Below are 15,937 nucleotides of genomic sequence, written 5' to 3' on the forward strand. Positions count from 1 at the left end.
ATCAGCACTAGTTGAAGTCCTGACTCATCCCTAACAAAGATACCTGCCAGCAAAACTCACTGTTATTACATGTTTAATGTGCAAAAGGCATCTTTTGCTGCAAGAAGTTCTTTTCTATCTACAGCAGAGGCATTGCGTTTATGTTGTTAGGAGGCAGAAGAACTCCTGATACTAGTGCAAGCTTTATCTCTGGGAAGGGACGTGGCTAGATTAGCTCCAGTGACAAAACCTGTTGCAGTATGAACTGTGGTGGTAGTGTTGTCATGACACAGTATGCTGCACTGCTGTCTTTCAGATTATTCTCACCCTTTTCCTTTTGTCTTTTTCTGTCCATGTTCTTTTTCTTTGGTTTATTTTTTTCAGTTTTTCTACCTTACCTTTTGAGAAGCTTTGTAGCACTCAATCAGCAGGATAACTCCTTAAACAGTCAAGTTAGTACTTATAGAGATTACCATCCTTCAGTTAGCATCTGGTAATGTACTGCATTCATGTTCTTAGTCCACTGCAAATGTGAAGTAAACTAGGCTTGCCTAAAAAGCTTCCTGGCTGCTTAGCTGAAACCTGTTTTATTTCATATTCCAGTAGACCTGAGTCTTGTATGATTTATTAATGCACCTGGTCTGTAAGGCAATCACTTCCAATTCAGAGTATTATCTTCCTTACCATGTGCTATCTCAGTTGCTTAGAATCAGTTGAATATACCCTTTCTTAGCACAAGGCTGAAACTTAAACAAACAAACAAACAAAAAAACCAACCTAAGTGAATGTCAGAAAAGTCTTTAATTTATGATCTCTTTAAATATTGGCACTAAAACTGCTAATGTTTCACAGGGGAGGGATGAGTAAGAGCTGTATGTCTAGTTAGTTCATGTAGTCTTTGCTTTTGTAACTAGATTTTCCATGGTATTTAAAGTTGTTACACTTGCTCATCCTGAATATTAAGAAAAGAAAGAAACTCATGGCACTCTATTTTTTTTATTTTTACTACAGTCTTAGCAATCTATTATTTGCATTTTAACAGGTAGTTCTAGGGATAAAAATATAACAAAAGAGATTTTGTTGATCATAAGACAGGTATTTGCTGTTTCATAGCAAATAAATTAACACTGTTAAGTATCTTACTAACTATATTGGTTTGCCCTCTGTGCTGTTATTGTTGGGTTTTTTGTGAGTATTTCTGAGGAAAATAGTGAGATTTGTTAGTTATATCATGGAGTCTACAGACTTGAGGGTCCAGGTCACCACAAAAGTTCTAATGTTGTACCATCACTTTTTTCCTGAATTAACAAAGACATTTTGAAATTGGTATAATTATCCATGTCAGGTAGCAGTCCCTTGGCTCTTTTATCTTGGCAACCTTGAAATGTATTTAACCATACTTATCCTTTTTTTTTTCATGATGAGGTACAACATTTATCTACAGCATAAATGCCTGTGTGCAGAAAAGATGATAATTTAAAATGCTAAGTAGTTCTGAAATAATTTTGAAAGCTTGTTCCTTAGGAACCAGATGAAAGCCTCAGTGATTAATTATGTAGTGGGGTTAAAGCATTTACTTTTTGGAGAAGTTGATGTTAAGAAGGACTTGGTATCTGTCACCAGTTGATCTAGGGTTTTCTGCTGTGCAGTTGAAACTAAGATGGATGTGCAGATTGGTAGCATTATGCAGATCACCTGCATATTTATGATTGTGAATTGTGTGCTCTCTGATGCTTAATGCATGCAATAATTTTCAAGTTCAAGCAGGAATGCAAAGTGGTCAGTTGTAAACAGGTAATTAGTGTTTTGGGTGAACTCTCCATGAATAAAGATCTTTACCAGAAACTTTACATGCATTATGGTGTAAGTTGAAATGATCTGAACGTGCTGTGGTGGAGGCTGTGTTGTAAGAGAACTGCAGTGCAGAAACGTAGGAAACCTCAGCTCAGCAGGATGTCACATCTATTCGTTCAGTGTCTGCTGACGTAATTCTTGTCTGATTTTGATGCCAGTCTCAAGTTTCGTTCTATCTTTTATGTAACGTCATTGGCCCCAGCCAAATTTGTTATAAGCTACTTGAGTCAGGTTTAGACTGTTGAAGCAGGTTTCTCCTAAAAAAGAATGCTTTGATGATAAACACATGTTGCAAATTGTGAAAGAGAACATTTGTATCACTTGTTTCCAGAGTAGTTAAAAATGTTTTCATAAAGTCAACTGAAGTAAAGACATCACTTAACAAAAATCTGGCAGAAAAAAAGAATACATTCCCCAGATGTTGTCAGGACCTTTTTGCTGGAGGTTGCTTACTAATCACATATCACTACCAGCAGATGTGGTCATCTGGACATAGGCTGCTCTAGATAAAGTCTAATCCATTAGTTAGACCAATCTATTTGTTTAACCTATCAAGGCAGGTAGTTTGAGCCAATCCGGGTGAACTTTCCTGGAGCTCCATACAACCTCATCCCCTGGCAGTGCTTGGCAATAACCTGCACCTGAAGGGCAATGAGGAGCTGGGGTTGGTAACATTTCCAACCAGTACAGCCAAACCAGGAGACTTGCCTGTGGCTTCACACAGGTTTCCAGAATATCCCAAGCAGTCATACAGATTAATAATCTATCTTAAAAAATACCTTAGTATTAACTTTCTTTAACCAAACAGACTACCACCTTACTCTTTCTTCAGGTTAGGAGAGAATGCTGGCTTATGCACCCTTCTGATGTTAGGTGTAGCTGAGGCTGAGTAATCCAGTTGGACCCTGTGCTTCAGAAACTGCATACTACTAGAAGACAGGAGCGTTGCCAGATGTCTGGAGAAGACTAAGGGCCATGCCCACCCGTCAGTAGCCCAGTTCATCTTACTACTGTTGAACTTTAGAGAAAAAAGATATGTCTGTAAACCTACCTAGAGAGAGATCGTGAGAGAGAGAGAATAGCAGCTGCAAAATAACCACAAATGGGATATGCTATCTTGATACTTCTGTTCATTGGACAGTTCTGGAAAGGGCTGATTATGTAAAACCTCTGTTCACCTGAAAATCCCAGGCCTGTGATCCTGGAAATTCTTCAGAATGGTGTACAAGAAGTAGTAATTGGTGCATTGGGTTTTTCCTTTAATGATCTTTCCTCATTCGATAAAAACAGAAGCTTATTTTAGCGCTCAGTTTTTACTCAGACTATGTGAGACTCTGGAAACAGTGGCTCTCTTTCCTCAGAAAACTGCGTTATAGACGTGTGTATTGCCAACCACTCTGCTGCCATTTCAGTAGGATGTAAAGTGTACAGCAGATAGCTAATTGCTGTGCTGTGTTGAACCTTCAACATTTAGAGATGGCTGATTACTCTCCTGGGGGGGGGGGGGGTGGTGTTATTGTGAATATTTGTTTACTGAAACATGGGTTGAGCCTACTGAAGCAGCTCAGATGATGATTGAGTATCTTCGTGCTGGACTGGCTTCAGAGTCGTGAAGCAGCGCTGGAGGATGTACAGCCCTGTCAGATGTATAGTGGAGGTTTCAAATTGGGTACCTGCTGCTGCTTCCACTTCCTGCCATGCTCCCTGTGCCTCTGGCAGACCTTGGTACCCCCAAGTCAAGGACATCTGATCATTTTGGAAATTGGGTTCTGAACTTGTGCTGTTTTCAAAATAGTGTGCTAGGGCAAACTGCAAGCTGGAGCAGAAATCCAAGTTTAAGTTGACAGAAGAGTTAAAAATCCTAATATAATATTAAATAACCTAAACATCAAGACTTCTGAGCCCTTGAGATGAGTTGTCTCTGAAACTTACAGTCCTATATAAATCAATAACTTCTATTATGTAGGAATAACAAGATTAATTTTTTAGTCTTTTTAGTAGACAAGTTAAACTGAAATGAAGGCTGGAGGCATTGAGATTCAGGAGTATTTACTGACTGATCTGAAGCCATGTAACTCATATACAGGTTCATTCATGTTTTGTTGAAACAAAGCTACCAGTGGAAACCTTGAGGGTTCTTTTTGTTGCCCCAAGTAATAGTAATATCAAAGGACTATCAAGGAGTTTTTTAAAAATGATACAGCAACTCGAATGATTAATTACAAAGAAAAACTGATTTAAATCTTGTGTTCTAAAGCATCGTTAATATTATAATTATTGTTGACTGAAATTGTCATTCAACTTCTGTTTTTCCAGAAAATACTAAAGGAAAAGGCAGTATATAAACAGGCAAGTTCTAATGAAGGGCTGACTTTAGAGGCTTTTTCTTGTTTTTTGATTTAAAACATGTTAATGGTGTTGGTAAACAGAAGACCTGCTGGAGATGAAATTATATTCTCAGATTTCTTTGTGGTGTAAGGTGTAAGGCTTGTTTAATAATACACAACTGAAGTTAAATACCACACTGGTAGTGTTTAGTGTTTCCTTGAGACAACCCGCTTACTGCTTAAAAACACTAGGCCTCAAAACACCCCTGTGAGCATGGGATGCCAAAAGAAGATTACATGCTTTGCCTTATAGCAGTGGCAGAACTGAGATTAACCAACATATTCCTGAGTTTCTGATGACTGTATTTCATCACAGCAGTATGACTTTGTCACAGCAAGAACATAAATCCCACAAGCACTGGCTCCTTAAAACCTTTTTCTAATAGAAGCCTGTATCTTTCATCTTGTAGTTCATTTGAAAGGGAAAAAAGACAATATTTTGATAGGTGCAGCAATATAAAGAATTGAGAATATAAAGCAACTTCCCCTCTTTCCTAGTGTTCCTCTTTTCTTCCCCATCTTTCAGTTCATGCTTTTTTGTTCTTTAAGATGTCAGACAGAGGCTAGTCCTAAGACAGACAAAACCAGTAGGTTGAAAAATAAATGTAAGTAGAGGTATATAAATAAATCTAAAATAAAATGCCAAATTCTGCTTAAGAGAAATTAGAAATAAAAGTGCTCCAAGTTAAGTTTTTCTTTGTATATTTTGTTCCATGTCTTTAAAACATTTTCATTAACAAAAATAATACCCTATTTCACGTGTAGTGCTTCAGTGTCCCGCTACCCATTTGGCTATATCTTACTCTGCTATGTAAAGTTCTGGTATGAAGGTTCTCATGTCAAAAAACTTCAGTGCCTGTATCTCAGAGGAGGTGCTGGAGCTATCACCCAGTTGCTTGGAAGAAGGCAAAGGTAACTGTCCTGTGTCGATCCTCTAGGAGTGGCTGGCTGTATGTCCCTTGAAAACACTGTACAGGCTGTTGTGGAACACCATCTGCTTGGAATGGCCTTAAACGGGGATCTCATCTTGATTAGAAAGGCAGAAATCATATTCTGCTGGTATGTTTTTCCTCCATAATTCAAGTTCAACACAGCTATAGAAGGATTAAAAAAGTTGATAATGTCTTGTTTTCAGATGAACCAACTGACAGAATCAGACAAAATTGGACTCCCTTCTCAGTAACTCCAGAAAGTATTGACTGACTTGGCCTGTGCAGCCTTAAGGAATTCTTCTTTTACGCTAATGCTGAGAGAAATGTGAATTTCCATCAACTTTTTGTTTATGTTGCCAAGACCAAAATTAGATTACTAATATTGGTCCAATCTGGTGATAGAAGTTGATTCATACACACTGTGAATCCAAAGCTTCATCCATAAAGGAGAAGGAGAATGTATGGCATATTTTGAATAAAAGGCCTTTTTTTATTCTGTGCTTTGTAAAATGAACATGATAATGAAATCTGTTGGTTTTCTATTTAGTTTTTGTAATTTGGAGGTGGCAGGGCATATGGCTCGCAAGGTAGACTTGTTTATATTAGACAGTTCTGTTTGGAAATCATGCATGTAACAATCAGTGAAGCAAATACAACATTGCAGTACTTTATGGAAAGGCAGATAGTTATATTCTTGCAAAGAAAATAAACAAGATCCCAGGACATGGGTTTTTTACATTTTACCATTGTAGAGGTCCTTGTAATAATACAGGTGAGTAGGAAGGCATAATTTTAGATTGCAGTTAGTGTCATGGCTCATGAACCACAAACAGAGCATTATGTATAGAGCCTCTCCTAGATCGTAAATAGAGATTTGAAAACTGAGCACGTTGTTATTCAGTGTTGTGACATATATATACCATTCAGAATTTGGGATATTATCTTTGAAGTGTGAGTACGTAGCCTGACTAATCAGTTGACCATTGCACTGCACTCTTCTAAAGGCAAAATCGTAGTTCAGACCAGTGTGATTTGTGTTGCTGTTCTTCCCTTTCCTACCTCTTGTGGGAGGTATGACTTTCGTATTTGTTAGAGTAGTATTTACAAGTCATTATCAAAGCACAGTGTCAAATTCTCTCTTTCTCTAGTTGGAGTGTAGTGAAATAGGGAGTGTTGAATGACAGGAAAGACTGAAAATATTACGGTCTTTTAATGGAATATCACAAAATGTCATTTGCAAGGATGGGACATTTGCTGCAGTAAGAGGATGTGCGGCATTCCTCGTACTGTGCCCTTGCCATGCAGGTTCTGTGTGGACATTACGTAATAGAAATGCTCTCCTTTGCAGGAAAAATAACCATGGGAATATGATTTTGTTTGGAGAGAGGTGGGTATAGTCAAAGGCATTTATTGCCTGGTTATTATGTATAAAATACCATTAAAGGTATGAGAGAGCAGGTTAAACATTCCCTCAAGCAATTTTTCACAATGTATGCTATAATATAAATTAATACTTTTGTGTTACATAGATAGTTGTCAAAAGGAAATGTGAAAAACATTCAGGTTAAGGTTTTAATCAATGGATTTATTAACATTTTAAAGTATAACTACTTCGTGCATTTTTTTCTAATCTTTATATTAATTGGTTGCATCTGGTTCTAAAAAACTGGTCTCTGATGTAATTTCATTTGTACTAAGTGAAGTCAGTAAAGTGTCTGAGAATAAGGAGGCATTTCTCTTCTTCAACTTCTAGTGCCGTCAGCTGCCCGTATTCAGAGATGAACTTGAACAAAGAAAGCCTCTTACCTGACCGGTTGAGCGGGGAGATGCCTGCAGCCAGTCCTGTCCCCAGAAACAGAAAAGTGGAAGCAAGTGAAAGATCCACCTCTCCTGTAATCAAGTAATTATGATTGAAGCAATGTCTGTGACTAACAGCAGTACTTTATTTCAGTGTTCTGCAATGTAATTTGTAGTTGTGTAATGGCTGAATGGTTTCAGAAGGGCCTGCCTATTTATCTGCATTGTCAGGTACAGGAAAGAAATGGTTTCATCAGTGCTTATAGAGAAGGTCACCAAGTTGTCAAAGACTGATACTGATTTTACTGTGTATGATTTAACAATAGTTCGATTTCATCTTCAGTGTAACTATCTAGACTACTAAGTGGTTAAGTGGAATTTAAAATGGAATGTTTGCCAGTTAGTTTCATGTAAGAAAATGATTTATTTGTGTTTTCTTTTGTTTGCTGGGTGGCCTTATTGACGTGACTGTAAATTAAGGTTGCTCTTTGAAGAACAGTCACTATAAATTCTGTCATTATTGTGGGAGTGGGGAATCAAATTACTGGGAGCAGGTTTTGCAAAAACAATGCTAAAGTCTGTAGACGAGGCTTCTAGCAGGAGCACTGGGAAAAACCAAAGGGATGTGATACCAAGATTATGATTTTCAGATGATGATTTTTTCTATCAGAAACTGTGGACACTGACTCTTGTGCTTATTTTGGGCTGTGAAGATACATAAGAGAATTTAAGAAGGAAAGGAAAAGAAGAGAGGCTTTCCATTCTTTGCAGGGGCTACGTTAATGTAAATGTGAAAATGGGAATGTTCGTAGTAAAGATTTCCAGTTCCCACTGTAATGAACACGTATTTTCAATAGATGGTATATTCAAGGCGCTCGCCTGTTGCTTAGGACCGACTGACCCATGTTCAACTGCTGTTCACATGGAACCCTGTTCCACTTCAGCCTTCAAAGCTCTCTTTTGAATATTTGCTACTACCACCAAGATCTGCACCTTTACTTTCTCAGTGACAGTTTCAGCTTCATGCTTTAAAAACCAAAATATTCAGCTGCCAAAGAGCGCTGCCTGGTTTGATTGTTCTTATAAATGTAGGGTTGTAGAAATCTGAAGTGACTTAATTACTCTCTGACAGGTAGCGTGGATACCATTCCAGTGAAGCCCGCAGCAGTTTGAGCAGTGTTCTCTGTGGCAGGGACTGTGCCAAGTGCTACTTTTTTCATTGTCCCAATTAAGAGACTGCATAACATTTTTAAAGGGTCCTGGCTGCACAGTGGTTATATCATGGAAGGGAGAGAAGGGATAGGAGGAAAATGATACTTCAGAGTTTTCTTGTGTTTTACAAATATTTGAAGTGGATAGCTTATTATCAAAGATAACATTAGGCAAATTCTGTTCCTGTTGAATTGCCTAAACATTTTACCTTTGATTTCATGGGGAAGAGAGCGATTTCTGTATTGTGATTTCTGAAAATCCCAGGTATGCAATTTTGCTGGTGACAAAAAACTTCTGTGTTTCTTAAAACAAACAAAACCCTTGTCTATCTTCAATCTAAGGACTCTTTACCCATAGAGAAAATAAGTTGAACAACAGCTCAGCTGCTTTCAGTTTTAAACATTTTGTTAATTTGTTTTAAACAGTGACAGAAAATGCCCCAGCCCTGGTCATGTAGGTATGAAATCTTCAGCTCACAATCGATCATCTGGGAAAACTGGACCAGAAACAACTAAGCAGGAAGATGCAGAAAGTAAATCTCCTAGCAAGAAGCCCCTGTTATGTGATGTAAAAGAAAAGAAAGCACCTGGGTAACTATAAGTTCCTTTCAAAGTACACGTTGTTTGCAGTCGGTCCGTTTAAAATACAACTTACCAGGCAATGCAGTACAGTGATTTGTCCGTGGAACTCTTGGAAGCAGTGGGGAAGGACATGGAAGTTCTGCTGCTGTCATTATATTAGAAATAGGGGGGAAGGGAGTGTCACAATGTATTTAAGAAATGCATATCAGAGAGGAGAGGAAAAGTACTACAAGACAGAGAAATGTTTGAAAGTTGAGATCCTTCTTCCCTGCCTCTGTGTACAAATATGTTATTGTACATGTACAAATATGTACATACATTTAAAAATGAGAAGTAATTCCTTAACTTTCAGGATTTGCAGTACCTTTTCGACAAAAAATGTCATGAGGTAGTTTCCAAGCTTGCACTGGAAAATAATATTTATGGTATAAAAAGGCCATCTTTGAAACTATGAAGATACGATTCAGTGTTTTCATAGGGATATGTGAGGCAATAGAGTTCCCTACATTTTTAATTAGTTAGAGTATCAGTGCATTATTTTATTGGCTATTTTTGTACAGAAATAGAAGACATCCTGGAACCAGAAGTGTCATTTGTTATATATTTACATCAGCTACGTTATCATATGTTCATAATATATGAACTGTAAGTGTTAGCAATAATAGTGTCTTGAGAGACTTTGAAGAGTTAGTATTATACATACAATAAATACCTCACAGTAAAGCTGATGCTTGAAACTTAACTGTTTTATTAAGAATCAATTAAATCCTCTGAAACTCCTCTGCAAGATTTTTTAAAAAAAAAAAATTTCAAATTGGGTTAACCAGATCTGGCAGTGTTTTATGATTTCCCTTCCTTTTTACACTAGATTTTTTTTTCTTCTTTTCTGAACTAATTGTTTCCTTTATTCCAAAAACCTGTACTAATCAAAAAACTAAATAAAATTTAATGTGTAGCTTTTGGCATCTTTTAAAATTGGTCAGCTTTTCTTTAGAACACTCTCACGTTATTTCAGTCAGGTGATATTGGTCAAATTGTATTGAAAAAGGTCTAGTAGGAGCATCAGGTAGTGTTGATATAATTTCTATACCACAAATAAATAGCATTCACTAGTCATACTCAAGTGAATTTAAACAGCAAAAAAAGACAGAAGACAGTTTTGTGTGTAGTTTTGTAATAACCTGTGTTAAATAATAGTTGTCATTCATCACTTTAACCGCAGCTGTAGTAAATTCATCTTTTTTTAGAAATAAACTTTGACTTTACAGACTATCTCTTAAAATTAATTGAAGAATAATTTTTTTCTTTCATTTTTTATAGGGTGTTATCTTCATGAAGACCTAAAATAACCAATACATGTGCTATCTGTTCACTGTATTGAGTCATTTTCATTAAGAGAATAATAGCCTTGTGCCAACTTTGAACTACCCAGAGGCTTTGCAGTTTGTGTTTGAACTGTTTGAATACACCAATGACTATCTGCATTTTATCATCTAGCTTTCCACATTCTTTATGTATCCATGATAGTCAGATAGAACTTGTAGATGAATAAACTTCCTTTGAAAAAGGTGTGAAAAATAGTGTTCACATTTGGTATATATGAACTGCTATAGATATAAAATATTGAGCATCTGGTTATTGCAATACCCAGTGGGTCTTTTTAGATGTGTAGTCAAAGTACATGTGCATAATTGAAGACATAGATACGTATACTTGTGTGCTCTTTAGCTGCAGTGCTTGTAGTGTGGATTTAATTATGTTTGTCTTCAGTACCGTTGTGTGTACCTTCATATTCCAGGTAATCTTTTGTTTCATAGAAGCCCTTGATTGAGGAGCCAACCTCATACGAAGCCAACCATGAGGTTTATTTTGTTTTGTTAAATCTAAGTGGTACTCAGCTAATCTCCAGTTCCACTTACTCCTTATCTTCCTTTTTTTTTTAACTAGTAAGAGGTATCTGTGCATACAAACCATTATACTAGAAAATTTTGGTTTGCAAAAATATGTGTGTAAAAACTGCAGTCTGTCCCTCTGGAATGTTCCTGAGATTAAAAATCAAGATAAAAATTACATGCCTACAGCATATTCAATTTTAATTTGAAAGTATCTTTATACTATCTTCAGAGTAGCAAAAGAATTTCACTGTAATAGGAAGTCAACTCTGGAAATAATTACAATGAAGGAATGAAGGTGACCACTCAGGCTTGGGAATCAAATGGTACTACCTCTTAAAAGAAAATTCAATTTATCTTCCACCCCCATCCCCAAAACCTTCAATTCATGATACTATCTTGTATTTAACTAGTGAGATAAAATTTCTGGATGTATGTTGCTATGAAAACTGTCCTCAAGAAAATAGGAAGATACATGTTTCCTCACAGGTTTTGGTGATCTCTCTTCCTTATGCTGAATTACAGTAATCATTTACTTTGGCTTTGGAATGAATTGCACTACTTTGTAGCATCTTACTTTAGAAGTTTTCTGTGTTTGTGGAGGTTAGGAAGATAATTTTAAATTAAATAAATGCAGGTGATGTTTCTGAGGAAGATACTGTGGAGAAGTTCTTTACAGCACAAGAAGGCATGCCTGCTGTATGCATTCCACTGGCCTTGCTTGTTATACCATTACTATTTGTGCTCTACCGTACTACAAAGGCTGGATTTTCTGGTTTGTTGTGTTCATTTTGCACCATTAGTAGTGTGTTGAACATATTTCTGTTGATATCAGTGACCTTGCAGCTCCTAGCTGATTTATTCCCAAATGCTTACTTGTATTTAATACTATAAATGGTATTTAATATATAAATTGTATATAATAGTATAAATGTAAACAATGGAATTAAACAGGTCTGGTTTTTCTGTGGATTTGTGTTTTGAGGTTAGCTAATCTTGATGTCTAACAAGGTGTTAGCTCTAGTTTGGCTTTTTATCTGTGTTTGGGACATTTGTAAAGGGGTTCTTGTTGACTGCTTCTCTGGTAGATAGTAAAGCATGAGTTTGTGTAGTGGGCTTTCTTGTAGTCTTGACTTTAAGATCATTGTCTGGTGCCTATTTTTAGAAAATGTTCATTACGTGCTCAGAATCTCTTAGAGCTTACCATCTGTGATGGTTTAGTGAGAACTGGCCAAAGTGTTGTCAAGTTCTTAAAAGCAGAAGGAAATAAATACACAGATAATGTCAGCAAGTTCATATAAGTTTCATTTCTGTAAGAAAGCAGACTTGAAATACCTTCTGAAGGCGGAGTTTGAAAAGGATCTTCCCAGGGGCTGACTTTTAAGATGCAAATACACCCACCCCTCTTTGAGAAGTTCACTTGTTTCTACCTCTCGTGCCCCATTTTTCTCAATAGGGGGAAGTCATTCCCTCCTTGCAAATGTTTGGGCTGGCAGAGCTGAGGGAGCAGCCACAGGCAGCAGGCAACTAGCGGCTCTTTTAGCTGGATGAGAAGTAATGCAAAAACATTTACAAAAGAATACAGATATTTTCAGTGGGATCATTAACAGCTGCACAACAGTGTGTCCATATAGTACTGGAGTTGGTGTGGGGTGAAGATGAAGGTTGGGCAGAGAAAAAGGAGTAAGCGTTGTTTCAGACAGCTCCTGAAAATGGCCTGGATAACCAGTAAGGCTTTGTAGGAGATGCAGCTATATATGTGTTCTTCACTCTTCCCATCTTCTGCTGTGGACACATCCACTGCCTTCATTTGTACATTTTCCAGTTTCAGTTATGAAGTGTGTTGATATGATTTATGTAACTTAGTTTACACTACTCTTGAGACTTCATTGCAAAATTCATGTCAGTAGTCATGGCATCTGCATAAGTCAGAAGTTAGGTCCTCTCTTTTTTTTTTTTTATTTTATGATGCTACAACATCCTTTGTGTGTGAATCCTGGTGTGTTAATAGCATTGTTAGCAAGAGATGTCATCATGCTTAGTGATTTTTATGATGTATTAATAAAAAATGAACATCTTGTTTTCCTCAGTGGAGTACTACAAACAAAGGATTCCATAAAGAACAAAGAGTGTGAAGAAGAGGAGACAGAAAATAAGTTGCTCATTTCAAATGAGTTTAAAGGTAAATTGGCAGTATTTCTTTTGTTTCATATTAGAACCTGCAGAACTAAAAAACGTGATACTCTGAAATTCTTCATGAAACTACATTGCAACTTATCTTCCACATTCACTATTTGTGTCCAAAAATTTGACAGCAACACTTTTAACACTGTGTTTCTTTATCTTGTAATCATCAAAGGCTTTGCCAAGAACTTTATTGCAGTTGTAAAGGTGAATGCAAAATGTATACTGGTATAAAAAGTTTCATTTCAAGAATATTTTTTCCACTGACTTTTAAAAATAGGTAATTAAACCAGTCTGAGTTGTAAAGGTATAACGTTTGCTTATTGCTTCAAAAGTGTCTTGAAAGAAAGTTAAAGCATTTACACATTACAGGCATAATGCAAAGTTAAGCTGACTTACTCAACCCAACCTCAGTCTGTTGTGCAGTCTGATACAGCAGCCCATACACAGAATGGGCCCTTTCTTTTTCATGAGTTTTACAGAGGGATGGCTAAAATTTTTACTTCACTGAAAAACTGGAGACAGTCCAGTGGAGGGCCACCAAGATGATTAGGTGGTTGAAGGACTTGACATACAAAGAAAGGTTGAAGGAATTTGGGAAGGGAAGGCTTGGAGGAACCTAGCCACAGTCCTCCAGTAACTAAAAGGTAGTTACAGAGAAGATGGAGGTACCCTCTCCTCCAGGATGCACAGTGGTGGGGAAAAAAGGGAATTGACACAAGTTGCTTCAGGGGAAATTCTGTCTGAATATAATGAAGAAGCTTCTCACCATGAGAACAATTGGAATAGGCTGCCCAGAAAAGAGGTGGAATCTCTCTTGCTGGAAGTATTTAGGACTTGGCTTGACAGAGCCCTGGGTAACTTAGTCTAATGCCCTGCTCTTAACAGAAGGTTGCATCATACGGTCTCCAAAGGTCCCTTCCAACATGGACTTTTCTTTGGTTCAGTGATTCTGTACGGTTGTGTGTACTGCTGTGTCAAAACTCTTGGCTGTTTACTGATCCAGCTGGACAGGTTGAGGGAGCTGTTCATTATTAATTTTTATCCTCATTGTTTAGAAAGAATACAGCGCAAATCCAGAATGTCATAGTCTTATATTTGACAATTATTTTGCATGTGTGAAACTTAGTATGTCAGGCTAGTTATTGGACTGAGTCAGTGTATTGTTTCAGTGCAGCTTTTGCTGCAATAATTTTATTAACTCATGCAAGTTCAATGAGAAGCTAAATGTCTTGATTTCATAATTTAATTCCTTAAATTTTTAGATTTTTTTCTTCAGTAATTTGTTGCACAACACAGAATTTGTAAGGCTTTCATCAAAAATCTTGAGACTGGAGCTACATTTCTTAAGTGAGCTCATCCTTGTAAAACCCAGGAAATTCTTGGAGACTAGTAGACCATTGTGTAAAGATAAAATTAGGGTAGTGTTTTATTTTCAATTATTAACCTCTGATAAATTTCTTTTATCTTAAAACATCATTTGTGTGCCAGCGCTTTTCAGATAGATCTAAGAGGCACTCTGAAGAGTGTGTGAACTATGAAAGGTTCCACCTATTACAAGAGCTGTGCAAAAGGTGTAAAAAAAATCCAGGTTCCTATGGTGTTTTTAAACATGATGTAGTTCAGAATTCTGGAGAAAATGAAGCATTAAAAGAAGAATCTCTCTAAAGCAGATGAATGAAAGAGGTCTTGGCCATTTGAAGTATTTTGTTTCAGCAGAATGGGAACATAATGTTTTGATGTTGACTTTGCATTGTATAACACAGTACAAAAAAATTAAAATCAAATAGTTCGGAGCATTTTAAATTGTCTGCAGTTCTTTTTTATTCTAAGAAAATTGGCCTGATTTTGTGAAGCATTTTGAGTTTGGCAGAATTGACTATTAGGATAAAGTTTCACCAAGAAGCTCTGCTTAGTAAGATGCATTTTGGTGTAGGGTCTTGCATAATTAGGTTTATAGAACTAGAACACTTTCTTACATTATTGTTTAACAAAGTTATCTTTTTATACCTCCTTTTTATGCACATAATTTTGTGCCATTATTTGTTTAAATGTGCCATAATACTTAATCGTTAAGATGAAAATGGATCATTTGCTATCATAGTCAAGGAAAGCTCAAGCTAAAATAATTGCAGTTGTGCAGGGATAACAAGGTGACATTAAGTATGAAGAGGAATGTAGAGGCAGGTGGGCTGATGCTGAAGCAAAATGTCAGCAGAGGACAACAGTGGTCAGAGTTAAAAGTGTGAACTTACTGCATCTGGCTCTGCTATCTCACACAGAGCTGGCAAGCAGATTTTGTTTCCTCACATGGTTCAAGGAGCTCTTTGTGGCTCTGTGATAAAACTGGCTAACCCATGGTGCACCTCAAGTTACTGTTCTCCTAAATGTCCAAATTGAGACAGAAATTGGAATACATCACCTGCTTTCTCTGGCCCACAAACACAGATTGCCTCTGTATGGGAAACAGGGCTTGCAGAGCAAGGAATACCGGAGCATGACGGTAGGGAGAACTTTTAGATGTCTGGTATTACAGCCATAGTTTGTAGCCTAAATACTGTGCTTTGCACTGTCTTTTGCAAGAAGTTACCCATGCTAAACCTAAACTTCCTTTTGTCAGGGATGTGGTTATACTTCATGCAGGGTTGGGGACTTTTTGTCTTTCTTTCCCTGCATCTGGTTGGGTAAATTGGCACTTTACATGCTCCTTTTGTGCTGTTCACCTTACCTGTGAGGCAGATAAGATGCAGGCTCAGAGGCAGAGGCATTTTTACCCACATCCTCAAAGGCATTAGGCACTGCATTCCTTTCCATGTCAGTAAATAGAGCTCTTGAATGTGAATAGCTGGAGTACACAGTTTAGCATCATGCAGTGTCACGTTAGTGAACTTATTTTCTGCTAACCTCATTGATAACCAGCTGACCTGTCTTTGCTTGAAGTTTTCAAAAAAAACGCAGCATGGACAGATGCCCACCATAGATTTTTCATCTGGAACTGTTAGGCTTTGACACAGCTGTAAACTATTGAAAATAGAGATATATGGGATAGATAGGTAACCTTAGCTGTCATTGCTGCTACTCAGTATGCATGTACCTGTATGCTTTTATGCATGCATATG

The 15,937-nt window shown here is 37.1% G+C and overlaps 1 protein-coding gene across 8 annotated transcripts in view; it reads left to right on the forward strand.

The window, feature by feature from the left end:
- The window catches only part of L3MBTL3 (L3MBTL histone methyl-lysine binding protein 3), an 85,999-nt gene that overhangs the window by 63,679 nt on the left and 6,383 nt on the right, over positions 1–15,937 (forward strand). For 7 of the 8 annotated variants that reach the window (XM_075035688.1, XM_075035681.1, XM_075035684.1 and 4 more), the window contains 3 exons: positions 6,906–7,052; positions 8,587–8,751; positions 12,725–12,816. In XM_075035688.1, the coding sequence (XP_074891789.1) occupies positions 6,906–7,052; positions 8,587–8,751; positions 12,725–12,816 (404 nt within the window). The other variant, XM_075035685.1, reaches the window with a different exon arrangement.

This window comes from Buteo buteo, chromosome 9, assembly GCF_964188355.1.
Source record: "Buteo buteo chromosome 9, bButBut1.hap1.1, whole genome shotgun sequence".
NCBI classification, from domain to species: Eukaryota; Metazoa; Chordata; class Aves; order Accipitriformes; family Accipitridae; genus Buteo; species Buteo buteo.